The sequence below is a fragment of the Oryctolagus cuniculus genome, chromosome 10 (genome assembly GCF_051225735.1).
Source record: "Oryctolagus cuniculus isolate XC-2025 breed Fujian yellow rabbit chromosome 10, ASM5122573v1, whole genome shotgun sequence".
Lineage (NCBI taxonomy): Eukaryota > Metazoa > Chordata > Mammalia > Lagomorpha > Leporidae > Oryctolagus > Oryctolagus cuniculus.
The window spans coordinates 982899-998706 of record NC_142876.1 but is presented as its reverse complement, the minus strand read 5'-3'; the positions used below and the strand labels follow the sequence as shown (position 1 = coordinate 998706).

Here is a 15808-nt window from a genome sequence, read left to right as displayed (position 1 = left end):
TTGATGTATTTTATAGAACATTTTAGAAACATCTAGCTCCAACCTTACAGTATGCATAGTTCACATAGAGGAAATCACTTCTCAGCCCAAGGACGGACTCCTCCTTGTGCCTTTTGCTTGTTTTTGCAACTCTGGGCAAGGCATGTTATGCAGGCAACATTTCTGTAATTTAGTTGCTTTGTTTTTCTTTACTGTTTTATTGTTTGTTTTGTCCTGCTGGCACATTACCTGAGAGTTGGTAATTTAAAAGGAACAGACTAACTTTGTGGATGTTGGAATTCCAAGATACAGGTGCTAGTGTCTGGGAGGCCTTGTTTGCAAGTGCTCACATGGCAGAAGGCAGAAGGGCAAGGTGTGTTTGATGAGGGGTGTGCAGGTTTGTTTATAGCACTTCTTCCTGTTGCTTTATTTTTTATTTTATTAATATGCAGGCAAAGGGGAAATGTTTTTATTTTCTTAAGGTTTGAGTATTAGGCATATTTTAAACTTATTTCTCTCTTTAAAATCAGTGGCTGCTCAGAAATGTCTCTCATCAGAATGGAAACAATGTAGCTGTTGGATACTTAAGACAAAGTGTGAATTTAAGCTAGCTGCTGTATTGACCTCCTCTTCCTTAGATACAAGTGAATCACAGGGCTGCTGGAACTTGAGTGTGCTGTGGGAAGTTGCTGGTGTTCGGAGTCTCTGGCAGCAGGCAGGTAGCTGGCTGTCCCTGCTCCTCTCAAGATGGCACTCCTGGCTTTGGTATCATCTGTTCTGTCGTCTTTGTTCACATTGTTTTTACTCGGTTCAGAAATATGTTTCCAGAATTATACTTAATTGCTGGAAACGTTGATTTTTCTTGAGTGACAAACCAATTAAGTGTATGTGACACCAGGCAACAAAGACACTTAGGATTCTGTGCTTATCCTGTCTCTGAAAAATCCATTATTCATCATCTTATTGTTTTTAAATACTGAGGTAAAATTTTCAATACAATAGGAAAATTGCTTTGGGAATGGAATAAATTGCTTGCCAGTTGAAAGGCTGCGTTTCTGAAGTGGAGGTGACTAAACATGGTGCTGCTGCTCTCATTATCTTCCAGAGCTCATTGTGTGCTCGTCCAGCCTGGAGCTTGATGAGAATGTGACTTCTGCTAAAGTGTGACACTGTCGCCAGCCTAATGAGAAGGACTACGAATCTCATCTTGTTTATTATATTAGAATATATTTTGAATTTTAATTGTGTCTTCTGTAAATATTCATTTTCTCACTGGCTATTTTAAAAGTGATTTTATACAGAGATATAAGGAAAAATAACTTTTTAAGGGAAAATATTTGTTTTTAGGCATGTTACTTCATAGATCATGCAATTTTTATTTCTTCATTGTAAATTATCTTTGCTCATTTGTGAAAGAAATGAACCAAAAGCGCTTGTTTATTGATGTGCTTTCCTGTCCTGCTGTGTGTGTTTCTCTTCACTCTTTCTGGACGGTGCCCAGCATGCAGGCATCAGAGGGCAGGCTCTGTCTGTCTCAGCATCCCTTCCACGGCGTCCTTCCCCGTGGTCTCCAAGTGGAGGCTTCCTCAGCAGCTCTTGTTCTGGCTTTGGTCCTAGTGACAGGTATGTCCCCTGAACGATACCGAGCTTGTCCCATCGCTTGCAGCCAGTGGGAGGAGGGGCGGGGACTCGCATGGTGACAGCACTCCTGGAGTTGCCTGGTGGGTCAGAGTCAGGGGGAACGGAAGCGGTCGTGATTCCTCCAGGTGCACACCAGGGAGCGGAATATAAACAGCCTTTACTCCGTGTTTTCCATTTTTTTATTCAAAAGATTGTGGTAAAGTATACGTAACAGCACTTAGCACGTGTCAGTGTGAAGTTCAACAGCATTAAATGAGTTTACACTGAACCGACAAACACTGCCGTCCATCTGCAGACTCCCCACTATCCGCCCCATCCAGCGCCTGGTACCTCCTCTGCTCTCCGTGGGTTTGGCGTTTTGGGCACCTCACACAGGTGGATCCATCCAGCAGTTATCTGTGTCTTTCTATGTTGTGTCTAATTTCACTCAGCATGATGTTTTAAAGGGTTATGTTGCGGGATGTAGACTGTCCGATTTTCATTTTTAAGGCAAAATAATATTCCTTTGTATGTTTATCCAGTTATGTATGGTTTTTTAAAAAATGTGTATTTGAGAGGCAGAGCAGTTCTCCCGGCAGGTACTCTTTTTTAACTTAATCCATCCAAGTTTGATATGTGCTATTTTTATTTTAATTCACTTAGAAATAGTTTCAGGTTTCCCTGAGACTTCCTCTTTGGTGCTCAGATTATTTAAAAGTGAGATTTCTTTACCCAAAGTATTTGTGGATTTTCAAGAAATCCTTTTGTTACTGCTCCTTTTTTTTTTTTTTTTTTTTTTTAATCCACACTTCCTGTGGTTGTAGTTCTTGTATATTTGTTAGGGTAGCACTGTGGTCCATGATGTGGTCTGTGGGGTGTACTTGAAGAGTATTTTCTGGTGTTGTTGAATAGAATGTTCTGTGGATCTCAAGAAGTTTAAGTTAGCTGACAGTGTTGGTTTATATCTTTCAGTTTTTGTCTTTTTTCTATCGGTTATTCAGGGGAGAGTTTTGAAGTATTCAAGCACTATTGTGGATTTGTGTATTTTTCCTTCCATTTGTGTCAGTTTTAGAAGCTCTGGTAGTAGGTACAGACACACTGAGGGCTTTGAGATCTTACTCATAATTTATTTATTATTATTATTTAGTGTCTTTTATCCTAAGAAATTATTTTTTAATGTTACCTTTGTCTTAAACTACTAAGTTTTCTTTTTATTAAGTTTGCATTCTTTTTCTATGCTTTTACTTTTAATCTTTAGTATTATGTGCCATGATAGTTAGAGAGTGATTTTTATATTCCAGTGGAGACATTTTTGATAGTAAAACAAGCTGCTGTCATCAGGTGGGTAGAGGCTACAGATGCTGAGGAGAATTTTCCATGCATAGTGCGAATCCCCCGCCCCCCAAAATAAAGGAATTATATGGCAAAATATTGGTGGTGCCTTGCCACCTGTTTCTTGGGAAGCAGGATTGATGGTGACTGCGTTTGTTGGAAACAGTGAAGATGGTGATGCCTGTTTCTTAGAAGCAGTGTAGATGATGACACCTGTTCCTTGGAAGCAGTGTGGATGGTGATGCCTGTTCCTTGGAAGCTGTGTGGATGGTGATGCCTGTTCCTTGGAAGCTGTGTGGATGGTGATGCCTGTTCCTTTGGAAGCAGTGTTGTTGGTGGGCTGCCTGTTCCTTGGAAGCAGTGTTGTTGGTGATGCCTGTTCCTTGGAAGCAGTGTGGATGGTATGCCTGTTCCTTGGAAGCTGTGTGGATGGTGATGCCTGTTCCTTGGAAGCAGTGTGGATGGTGATGCCTGTTCCTTTGGAAGCAGTGTGGATGGTGATGCCTGTTTCTTGGAAGCAGTGTTGTTGGTGGGCTGCCTGTTCCTTGGAAGCTGTGTGGATGGTGATGCCTGTTCCTTGGAAGCAGTGTTGTTGGTGGGCTGCCTGTTCCTTTGAAGCAGTTTTGTTGGTGATGCCTGTTCCTTGGAAGCTGTGTGGATGGTGATGCCTGTTCCTTGGAAGCAGTGTTGTTGGTGGGCTGCCTGTTCCTTGGAAGCAGTGTTGTTGGTGATGCCTGTTCCTTGGAAGCAGTGTGGATGGTGATGCCTGTTCCTTGGAAGCAGTGTTGTTGGTGGGCTGCCTGTTCCTTTGGAAGCAGTGTTGTTGGTGGGCTGCCTGTTCCTTGGAAGCAGTGTGGATGGTGATGCCTGTTCCTTGGAAGCTGTGTGGATGGTGATGCCTGTTCCTTTGGAAGCACTGTTGTTGGTGGGCTGCCTGTTCCTTGGAAGCTGTGTGGATGGTGATGCCTGTTCCTTGGAAGCTGTGTGGATGGTGATGCCTGTTCCTTGGAAGCAGTGTTGTTGGTGGGCTGCCTGTTCCTTGGAAGCTGTGTGGATGGTGATGCCTGTTCCTTGGAAGCAGTGTTGTTGGTGGGCTGCCTGTTCCTTGGAAGCAGTGTGGATGGTGATGCCTGTTCCTTGGAAGCAGTGTGGATGGTGATGCCTGTTCCTTGGAAGCAGTGTTGTTGGTGGGCTGCCTGTTCCTTTGAAGCAGTGTTGTTGGTGATGCCTGTTCCTTGGAAGCAGTGTGGATGGTGATGCCTGTTCCTTGGAAGCTGTGTTGGTGGTGGGCTGCCTGTTCCTTTGGAAGCAGTGTTGTTGGTGGGCTGCCTGTTTCTTGGAATTACAAGAGGATTGTTGAACTCTGAATGGTATGGTGGTTTTTGAGAAGTTTTTCACTGAATAGAAAGTAAGGGAGTAACAGACAATTAACAGAACTTAAGATCATTTCCTATATGAATCATTATATCAACTCTGAATACAAACCACAGGACAGGTTCATACTTTTCAGTATAAATTCAACTGTGTTTTATCAAAGTCCCTTGTGCATTTTGACTGATAACTGTAAAGTTGTATATCGCAGGGCATTTAGATGTTACTTGAAGGTGTTACTTTTTTCTAGTATTAAATTCCAGTTGTATACTGGCCTGTTGTCCAGGGCTGGGGGATTTATAAAGAGATTTGTTTAGTTCACAGTTTCAGAGGCTGAAGCTGCAAATGCCATGGTGCTGGCTGTGGCGAGGGCGCCGGGCTGTCGCATCCCAGTCGCAGGCATCCTGGCAGGAGCGTTTGCGGGAGAGCTCACCTGGGAGGCAGGGGGCCAGAAGAGCTCACGGTTCCTCCTAGGGGCAGTGCCCTCGGTGACCTGATGAGTTCCCCCAGACCCCACCTTCAGGGTCCCAACACATGAACGCCGGGGGACTCAAAGCCACATCCAGACCACAGCAAGGTGGTTGTTTGTTTCTGTTGTTGAATACGGTGCACGGTGTTTTGCCGTCTGGGCCTGCGTCCCAGAGCTGCCTCCAGGATTATGTTCACAGCACTTGTAATGCAGGCTTTCTTTGGCAGCATTTCCCAACTATTTACCTGAGCTAACTGCAGTGTGGTCACTCTGAAGTGTTATTCATAGTTGTTTGCTTCAGCTGAATTCAGGCAGCTTAGTTTGAGGAAAAAAAATATGTAATTAGTAAAATTAGACCTGCTATGTTCTCAATGAAACATCTACTGTGACACAAGACTGGCTGACCTGTCTCAGTGCTGTTTCTGCCTCTGACTAGGTACCAGCTCGAAGATGAGTCTGCCCACTTGGACGAAATGCCTCTAATGATGTCTGAAGAAGGCTTCGAGAACGAGGAAGGTGATTACCACACGTTACCACGAGCTAGGCTGACGCGGAGAAGAGGAGGCCTGGAGTGGTTTGTCTGTGGCGGATGGAAGTTCCTCTGTAGCAGGTTGGTCACCGTTGCTACCCCATTTCCTACACAGCTTAGTTCCCAGGGCGTTTGTCAGCAAGGCTGGTGTAAAGCCAAGGAGGCCGTAAACGATGTCACGGAGGGCATTAAGTGGTTAGTCAGAATCAGACGGTGCTAGTCCAAGAGGAAGGGGAAGCCAGAGTCTTTATTTTATGGGAAGTTTTAAGTGGTAAAAAGCTGGAGAAAATTAGTGATTTTCTAGTTAGTGCCTAGTAGAATTCTGGCCACTGTTTCAATATTTACAGATGATGTTCCCTTGTTACTCAAAATGGTAGATTTTGGACCTATAAGATGCAGTTTAATAACACTGTAATTATGTGTATGTGACATGGAATAAGCCTCTTCTGTTAATGTAACTAGCTGGATATCAAGGTAAGAATTCCTCATGCTTGAGACAAATTCTCTGGCGGTTGAGGTACACTGGTGTGGTCTGCTTTGATTCCATTCTGCCCAAGAAGGCTCATTGTGCCCCTAGGTGCCTCCCCAGTGACAGGCATGGAGACAGGCAGTGGAGCCAGGCCGCGGACTTGGGCAGAGGATATCGAAACAATGTCTCGAGACTGATGGTCGTACCTTTGTTGCTAATGTGAATTTATATCCCTTTGTCCATATAAGCAAAGTAAATACCTACAGAAAAGTAGCTTCTCCATCATCCTTTGCGTTATCAGTTTAGAAGCTACAAAAAGATGGCCTTATACCTGATCTGATTTCTGGTCCTCTCACAGCGGGGCATTCAAGCCGTCTGTGGAACTGGAGGAGTTCTGAGGAATCAGGTGGAAACTGGCTGCACAGGAATAAGGGGCTGAGACTGAGCAAGGTTGAGTTCTTGTCCTGCTCAGCTTTTAATCAAATAGCAACCTTTATCTGGTGTAAGCTTCATATGAAGCAAACGTTTCATGGCTAAGCAATGTCTGAGAAATTTCTGATAGTGATATTAATTGCTAAGTGTTTTGATTTATTGAAAGGATTTTCTAGGTTACGTAGCCAAAATACCCAGAGTGTTCTTTCTAGGAAATTTTTTTGAAAGATTTATTTATTTGTTTGAAAGGCAGAGTTACTGAGAGAGAGGGAAAGACAGAGAGAGAGACGGGTCTTCCATCCACTGGTTCACTGCCCAGATGGCTGCAACAGCCACAGCTGGGCCAGGCAGAAGCCGGGAGCTTCCATGTGGGTGGCAGGGGCCCAAACACTTGGGCCATCGGCAAGGAACTGGGTTAGAAGTGGAGCAGCCAGATCATGAACCAGTGCCTACCAGGGGTGCTGGTGTCACAGGCGGTGGTGTTACCCGCCCTGCCATAGCACTCTGGCTCTAACTTCTGATCTTACCTTTATTTTCTTACTCATATTTCCTTTGAGTTTAATTTCCAGTGCTTTTTGTAGCTTGCTGAGGTGAATGTTAAGATCACCAGTTGTTAGAGGTTTAGTAGGGCTTGTTTGCCTCCAGCTCAAGTGGACGTTGAAACTGATGCCTTGGGGCTGGCACTGTGGTGCAACGGGTTAACGCCCTGGCCTGAAGTGCTTTCATCCCATATGGACGCCGGTTCTAGTCCCGGCTGCTCTTCTTCCGATCCAGCTCTCTGCTGTGGCCTGGGAAAGCAGTAGAAGATGGCCCAAGTCCTTGGGCCCCTGTACCCACGTGGGAGACTCGGAAGAAGCTCCTGGCTCCTGGCTTTGGATTGGTGCAGCTCCGGCCGTTGTGGCCATCTGGGGAGTGAACCATCAGATGGAAGACCACTTTCTCTCTTTCTCTGCCTCTCCTCTCTGTGTAACTCTGACTTTAAAATAAATAAATAGATCTTTAAAAAAAAAAAAACTCTGATGCCTTGATATTAACAGCTGGTAGACTAAGGTTGGAGACTTGATCTAACCATACGTCTGGGAGGGAGGGCCAGTGGAGGTCACTGGGGGTGGTTCCTGCAAGAAGTTGATCTTTGGAGTTCAAGTTTGGACTAGGTCCTTTGCACCTGCCATGACCAGTCTCCGCGAGACCTTAGGACTCGAGCTGTTGGATCCTGAACTGTGACCTCTGAACTGTAAACTCAAAAAAGCTTTTCTTTCTCAAGAAGTATTTGTTGGGTATTTTAGTTAACGTACAAGAAGTGATTAATATACCAACTTTTCTCCCATTTTCTTTTCTAAAAACAGCTAAAAAAAAAAAAAAAAAAAAAAAACAGGGGTGGGCATTTAGCTTACTGGTTAAGCTGCCTGCTTCCCGTATTGGAGTACCTATGTTTGGTACTCAGCTCTGGCTCCCAATTCCAGCTTCCTGCTAATGCAGACCCTGGGAAGCAGCAGTGATGGGTGAAATACTTGAGTCACTGACGTCTGCATGGGATTGCTGAGTTGGCCGAGTTCCTCCCAGCCTCATCTTGGCTCAGTTCTGGCTGCTGTAGGCATTTGCACAGTGAACCACCAGATGTGAACTCTCTCTGTTTATCTCTGTCTTTTATTCTGCCTCTCAAATAAGTAACGATGTAATTAAGTTTCAACAAATGAGCGTATGTCAAAACGTTTGTGGAAAATGGAGTTAAAAGATACATTTATTTTGGTACAAAATAATTGGGAATCCATGCATTTTTTCATGTAGTTACCTCCATGAACTTTTGAAACTCTTCAAACAGTATTTTATTATCATTCAGTTAAAAATATTTTCTAATTTACATGACATCCTGCTTCAACATGTTCAACTTACCATTATATTGCTTAGTTTCCAGTTTTGATTTTTTAGTTACCTTTTTACAGTTGATTTCTGTTTTAATTCTATTATGGCCGGACAACACAATTGGCCCTCTCTGTCCAGATTCTACCAATGTGGATTGAAAATATTCAGGAAAAAAGTACAGATTTTTCTTGCCCTTATTTCTAAAGCAATATAGTGTTAACAACTATTTGCATAGTGTATTCATTGTATGAGGATTGTAGGTAATGCAGAGATGACTTAAAGTCTATAAGAGGATGTATGTAGGTTATGGCACATACAGTGCTTTGTGTGGGGGACTTGACCTGCCTATTTTTGTATCCCCAGGGATGGAAGGAGTGTCGAATGTGTGTGTGCTGGAACCTATCCCCTGTGGATACTGAAAGATGACTGTACTTACAACTTAAGAGAAAAATTTTCTTTCATCTTTGTAGTGTGTTAAGGTTTGCTTTATGGACAACTTGCAGAAAATTTTCCACATCTAAAAATAATTGGGGTTTTTGATTGTTGAGTGCATTGCCCAGCATGTTACTGAAGTCACATTTGTTAATTATATTCATAGTTTGCTTGTTTACCAGATTTGGGTTCATTTCTGAGCATCATTATGAATGTGTCTACTTTCTTTGATTTTGTCAGTTTTCAAGAGATGTATGTATATATTTAAAATTAATTTTCACTTTATTTGAAAGGCAGAGAGAGAATTGATCGAGCTATCTTTCATCTACTGGTTCATTCTTTAAATGCTTGCAACAGCTGGACCTGGGCCAGGGCAAAACCAGGAGCCCAGAGCTCCATCCAGGTTTCCTACATGTTCTCTTTAAAAAAAATTTTTATTAGCAATAATTTTACATGTTTATGGGACAATTTTTTATTTTAGCTATTTTAATACATGTGTAGTAATAGTCCATTTTATTTATAATTTGCATTTTCCTAATGACGGGTGAGGATGAACATCCTAACTTGCTATTCAGAGATCCTTATCACTAAATGTCTTTGTGTGAGACCATTGTTGAAAGCACATATTATAATAAACACATGAATTTTTTTCCCGTGCATATAAAAGTTATGCTTATAGTACATGTTGGCTACTAGGTATGCAGTACATGCCTTAATTTAAAAATACTTGATAGCTAAAAGAGGCCAACAGAATGTCATAATGTTGCTTGTTGGAAGGTCTTGCCTTGGTTGATGGCTGCTGACTGGTTAGGGTGCTGGTTGCTGAAGGTTGGGGTGGCTGTGGCAATTTCTAAAACGAAGACAGCAGTGAAGCTCACCACATCAGCTGACTCCTCCTTTTAGGAAAGATTTCTCTGTGGCCTGCCATATTGTTTGATCTCATTTTACCTCCAGCAGAACTTCTCTCAGAGTTGGAATCAGTTCTCTCAAATGCTACCGTGCTTTGTCAACTAAGTTTAGATAATATCCTGAATCCTTGACGGTTGTTTGAGCAGTGTTTACGTCATTTTCACCAGGAAACATCCCCATCTCAGAGAGACCCCTTTCTTGCTCACCTGTGCTCTTCATCTGTTTTAAGTTTTATTGTGAGATTGCAGCAAACCAGTCACATCTTCAAGCTCCACTTCTCGTTCTTGTTGTCTTGGTATTCACGCTACGTTTGTGTGACTTCCTCCTCTCAAGTCTTGAGTCCCTCAGAGTCCATGTGAGGACTGGAGTCAGTTTCTTTGAAACTCCTGTTGATGTTGACGGCCTCCCATGAATCATGAAGTTCTTAATGGTATCTATGATGGCGCGTCCTCTCCAGGTGTTGCAGCTTCCTTTGCCTGGATCCTATAGAGAAATCACCATCTTTGTGTTACACAGTCTCTTCTTAAATACTGAGACTTGAAAGTCAAAACCACTCTTGGATGCCCACACTATGGAGCAGGTGTGCTAGCAGGCATGACCCTGCCTTCGGCATCTCCTGCCTTCTGGAGGGCAGTGGTGTTGTGAGAGGCAGCTCGTTTTGTGAGCAGTGGTCTCAACAGCGAGCTTCACCGCTCCGGCAGACCTCGTGGTGCAGACGTGTGCTGTCGTCAGGCTTTGGGTGCCACTGTGCGTGCAGGCGGGGCAGGTCTGGTTGAGTTCTTCAGTGCCCTGAGCTTCTGAAGTGGTGAGTGAGCACTGGCGTCTCCTCAGTCGCCCGCTGCGTTAGCCCTGATGAGGGCCAGGCTGTCCTTCGCAGCATGGAAGGCAGCCATTGTGTCTCCCTTTAGCTAGGAGAGCCCTAGATGGTTTTCTTCCAGCGGAGAGCTGTTGTGTGTACACTGAAAGTCTGTTGTTGTGTTGTGTTGCCTCTTCACCCGTTATCCTAGCAGGACCTTCCGCAGAGCTTCCGGTAGCTTCTGTGTCAGTACTCGCTGCGTCTCCCTTGCACTGTGAATCACGGAGATGGCTTCTTTCCTTAAAACGCATGAAGCAGCCTCTGCTGCCTCCACAGACTTCTACAGCTTCCTCTCCTTTCTCAGCTGCAGAGAACTGAAGACAGGTAGGGTCCTGTCCTGGGTTAGGCTTTGGCTTGAGGGACTCTTGTGGCTGGTTTGGTCTTTTGTCCGGACCACTAGACTTTCTTCCTATGTGCACGAAGGCTGTTTTCTGATCATTCTTGCATGTGCTGGAGTAGCACTTTTACTTTCCTTCAAGAACTTGTCTGTTGCAATCGTAACTTCGTTGCCACGAACCTTCACTTTGTAAAGCCACATTATTGACAACATGCCATAGAATGTTTCCTGTGTGTGGTTTGCAGTTGTTCTCTTCTGTCACTTGCCTTTCGTCCTTTGAAAGTGTCCATGGTAGATCCAAAGGTTTTAAATTGTGAGGTGCAATTTGTGGCTACATTTGAGGATTATGCTTATGGTGTCACATCTAAGAATTTTTTAAAAATCTATACATTCCTTTTTCCTTTTTTATTGAAGATTTTTTTATTTGTTTATTTAAAAGGCAGAGTGACAGAGAGAGAAAAAAGAGAAAGAGAGAGCTCTTCCATCCACTGATTCACTCCCCAAATGGCCAAAGCCAGGAGCCAAGAGCTGCATCCTGGTCTCCCATGTGGATGCAGGATCCCATGTACTTGGCTGTTTTCTTTTGCATTTCCAGGCCGTTAGCAGGGAGCTGGATTGTAAGTAGAGCAATGGTATTCGCACTGGTGCCCATATGGAATGCTGGTGTCGCAGCAGCAGCTCAGCCCGCCTTGCCATAACACCAGCCCCACCTCTAAGAATTTTACTAAGTTCAAAGTATCAAAGATTTCTTCAAAAAGTTTTACAGTTGTAAATGTTACATTAGGATTTTTAAAGATTAATTTTTATATAAGGTAGGAGGTTGAGGTTGAGGTTCATTTTTGACAATGTGTGTCCAAATGTTCCAGGCCTGTTTTTTGTGAAGACTCCTTCCGCCACTGAATTGTTCTGTGCCTGTGCCAGCCGTGGGCTGTATGTGAGCGGAACCTCTCTGGGTCTCCTTTCTGTCCTCTCCTTGTGGTCTGTGTGTCTCTTCCCTGCCAGTACCACACAGCCTGGGCTGTTGTGTCTTCATCGTAAGTCTTAAATGGGGTGGACTGAGCTCTCCTACTTACTCTTCTTTTCCAAAATTGCCTTAGCCATTCTAGTTCCTTTGCCTTTCCATAGAAAGTTTAGAATAATTTTGTCCATATCCACCAGATTCCTGGTGAGATTTTCACTGGAATTGTTGATACTGTCTGTTACTGTGTGTGGGAATTGGTTCTTTACGAGGTTAAGTTGTCGTCTTCATCATGATCTAGGGCCTCCTCCTCCTTTTAGATAAGTTTTGATCTCTTTTATCAGCATTTTGTAGGTGTCCGTATGCAAATGTTCTTTCTGCTTCTAAGTATTTCATTGTTTTGAGTGGTTGTAGGTAGTATGACATTTTCAGTTTTTGTCCAGTGCATAAAAATACTGTTAGTTTTTGTGTATCTTTTATCCTGTAATTTTGTGAACTCAAGTTCTGTTTTCTTTTTTTAAAGACTTATTTTAGGTGTTTGAAAGGCAGCATGATAGACAGGGAAAGACAGAGATCTTCCATCCTCTGTTTCATTCCCTCAAATGACTTCAACAGCTGAGGCTGGGCCAGGCTGAAGTCAGGAACCTGGAACTCCCAACTGGGTCTCCCATGTAAGTGACAGGGGCCAATGTACTTGGGCCATCTTTCATTGCTTTCCTAGGCAGATTAGCAGGGACTGGATTGGAAGTGGAGCAGCCAAGGCTTGAACTGGCACTCAGATTGGGATGGCATCATTGCAGGTGGCAGCTTAGCCTGCTGTGCCACAGGTCTGGCCTCAGTGCTGAGTGTTTTATAGATTCTTTGGCATTTGCTGCACAATCATGTCCCCTGCAAGCAGCGGTGGTTTCAAATCCTCCTTTTTGCTTTGCCTGCCTTTTCTCCTCTGGCCTCATGGAGCTGTCTGGAACACAGTGCTGTGTGGAAAAAGGAGTGACGGGTACCTCCCCTTGTCTGTCTTCCGGTAGGAAAGCTCTTGATATTTCACTGCGGCATGTGGGGTTCCGCATCTGAATGTATCTTGTATTCAAAAGACGTTGGTGGTAGGGTTGGTGAGATAACAACGACGCTGCTATAACTGAAGACTCAGGATGGTGTGTCAGCTCTGTCAGGAGGTGCGAGTGCAGGTCTGTGAACGCTCATAGAGGATGGTGTGTCAGCTCTGTCAGGAGGTGTGTGTGCAGGTCTGTGAACACTCATAGAGGATGGTGTGTCAGCTCTGTCAGGAGGTGTGTGTGCAGGACTGTGAAGATATTAAAAGAAAGCCTTTGAAAGAGAATGGTTTTGGGGAGAAAAAGTAGCATTCTTTTTAGTGGAGGAAGTGTGGAATAGTGATCAAGAAGACGACTTTGCCTCTTATGAGAACGTGGGTCATTCGAGTGAAGACGTGGTTAGCACACAGAGGTGGACGGAAGAAAATGGGGAAATTTGGTCTTTCTTGGTAAAGATCATCCATGATCAGCAAAGACTGCTCGACAGTCCTGAATTTGTAGTGAACTTGGCATAGCCTTACGACTCTTACCCCAGGGAAGAGCCTGAGCAGACATGTGGGTGGGGAGTCATGGTTGAGGGTGAGTTAACAAGATTGTGGTGGGCAGAGGCTTTTTGGGTAGTGTTTCTTTACCTGTTAGCACAACCTCTGTGTTTGGGGACATTGGTGAAGCTCATGGGGCACACCTGGGTGTGTCCTTGTCTTCATCTGCGCGAGCTGTGCCTGGCAGGCCTTGGTCAGTCTGTGAATGACTTCCTGCCACACCTTTCACTCTCCTCATTCAGGTGGTGTCTGAGACAGGGGGACGTTGTTGCAGAGTTTAAACAGTGCACCTTAGGGAATCGCACTATCTATTTAGCAGCTAGATCGGTCTGTGTTTATGAATTTTCAGTTTTGAGGTTTGCCACTTTTTTATTTCCTAAATACCAATCATTATAAAATTCTGTGTTAATGACATTGGATGGTAGTTGAAAGATTAGAAAATACGTAAAAATAGTTTAATTATAGGAAGGAAGTGTTTGTGAATGTTGCAGTAAGTGTCGATTGTAACTGAGTTGTAAAGATTTCGATGCATTTCTGTTTGTAGATTCTGTGAGTGGTAAGAGTTATTTGAAAATTATTTTTGCCAAAAAATATTGTTATCTTCTTGAAAGACAGAGATGGAAGAGACTGACAGATCTTCCACCTGCTGATTCAGTCCTAGAATGTGTGCAAGCGCTGGCCGTGGGTCAGGCCAAAGCCAGGAGCCCAGAGCCTAATCCAGGTCTCCCATGGGAGTGGCAGGGGCCCAGCTGCTTGAGTCAGCCTGTGCTGCCTCCCAGGGTGCACGTAATCAGGAAGCTGGGATCTGAAGCAGACAGGGGACGCACACCTGGGCACTGAGACAGGATGTGAGTGTCCCAGTGTGTCCTGACTGCTGTGCCAGAGCCCGCCTCCAGTGTCACTGTGCGGAACTTCGTAGACTGAATAGGCTTTAATTTCTTTATACCTTAAGACTTTCTAATTTTTATTACTTGGTAAAAGTTCCAGCTTGGGCACTTTTTTTTTTTTCCCCTTATTTGAATGGCAGAGTTACAGAGAGGCAGAGGCAGAGAGACAGAGAGAGAGAGAAAGGGTCTCCATCCACTGGTTTACACCATAGATGGTCGCAATGGCCAGAGCTAAGCCAATTCAAAGCCAGGAACTTCTTCTGGGTCTCCCACGTGGGTGCAGGGGCCCAAGCACTTGGGCCATCTTTTACAGCTTTCCCAGGCCATAGCAGAGAGCTGGATTGGAAGTGGAGCAGCCGGGACTCGAACCAGCACACATATGGGATGTCAGCACTGCAGGCGGCAGCTTTACCTGCTAGGCCATAGCGCCAGCTCCAGCTTGGGCACTTTGGAAAAATGTTCTGGAATGTATCTTTTTAAACTTTTAGCCCCTTTCATACAGAGCCGAATCTACCTTTCTGTAAGTTGTGAGTCACATTGGTGTGTAATTCTCTGATCTGGGCTCATGTTACTTCTTATCAAAAGGCATTTTGTCTCCAGGAAGGTGGAAGCTTAGCATAGCACTTCCATATGCGAGATCAGATGGGATTGTCCCTCGTGCCCCTTGCCCTGTGCTTGTAACAGGGTCCTTTAGAGCACTGGGGGGTGGCAGCAGGAGGAAGCAGAGACACGATTATGTGGTAGAAAAATTGTCTAGTTTTGGGAGGCAGGAGAAGGAGGCTATCTAAATTTTAGGAGCTATTAATTAAGGCTGGTTAAAATTTTAGAAGACAGGATCTTGACATAGGAAAATGCTTTATTTACTTCAGAGTACTACTTTGCTTATACAGACATTTGTGAAAAGCTACTAATCTAAAACATTTTGAGAAAAAGGATAATTTGTGCACGATTGGATTTAGTTTCAGTTGAACCTGACAGTGTCAGACAATTTATATGTAAGAAGAGAAGGGATGTGGTTTTCTGAACAATCATTAGTTTAGAAAATGTTCAGCACACATGAAAGTGTTATTAAGTAAAACTTTGTTAGCTGGCACTACGCCTCAATAGGCTAATCCTCCACCTGCGGCGCCGGCACCCTGGGTTCTAGTCCCGGTCGGGGCACTGGATTCTGTCCCGGTTGCTCCTCTTCCAGGCCAGCTCTCTGCTGTGGCCAGAGAAGGCAGTGGAGGATGGCCCAAGTGCTTGGGCCCTGCACCCCATGGGAGACCAGGAGAAGCACCTGGCTCCTGGCTTCGGATCAGCGCAGCGCGCTGGCCGCGGCAACCATTGCGGGGCAAACCAACGGAAAAAAAAGGAAGACCTTTCCCTCTCTCTCTCTCACTGTCTAACTCTGCTGTGGCCCGGGAGGCAGCCATCTTGGGAGTGAGACGGTGGTCATCTTGGGGGGTGAACCTACAGAAGGAAGACCTTTCTTTCTGTCTCTCTCTCATTGTCCACTCTGCCTGTCAAAAAAAAAAAAAAAAAATAGAACTTTGTTATTTTCTTCCAAGGACCTTCCTTTGGTTCCCGCTCTGGTTTTTCAGTTTTGCCAGTGTTTTACAGGTTACTTTGCTCTCAACAACTCCTTCTGTTTTCCTCATTAGCGCTACTTCAATCAGGAATATGCATGCTTCTTATGTTACAGTGTTTTCTCCCTTCCTTCCTTCCTTCCATCCTTCCATCCTTCCATCTTTCCATCCATCCATCCATCCATCCATCCCCCCTCACTCCCAGC

General features: G+C 44.4%; 1 protein-coding gene across 11 annotated transcripts in view; it reads left to right on the top strand.

Moving 5' to 3' along the window:
* ATP9B (ATPase phospholipid transporting 9B) overlaps nucleotides 1-15808 on the top strand; it is a 245959-nt gene that overhangs the window by 14343 nt on the left and 215808 nt on the right. For 10 of the 11 annotated variants that reach the window (XR_016213832.1, XM_051840449.3, XM_070049842.2 and 7 more), the window contains one exon: nucleotides 5208-5381. Coding sequence is in view for 3 of the 11 variants with exons in the window: in XM_051840449.3 (XP_051696409.3) it covers nucleotides 5208-5381 (174 nt within the window). In the remaining 8 variants the exon portion in view is untranslated. Of the gene's footprint in view, nucleotides 1-5207; nucleotides 5382-15808 lie in introns of those variants that run through there. The other variant, XM_089304943.1, reaches the window with a different exon arrangement.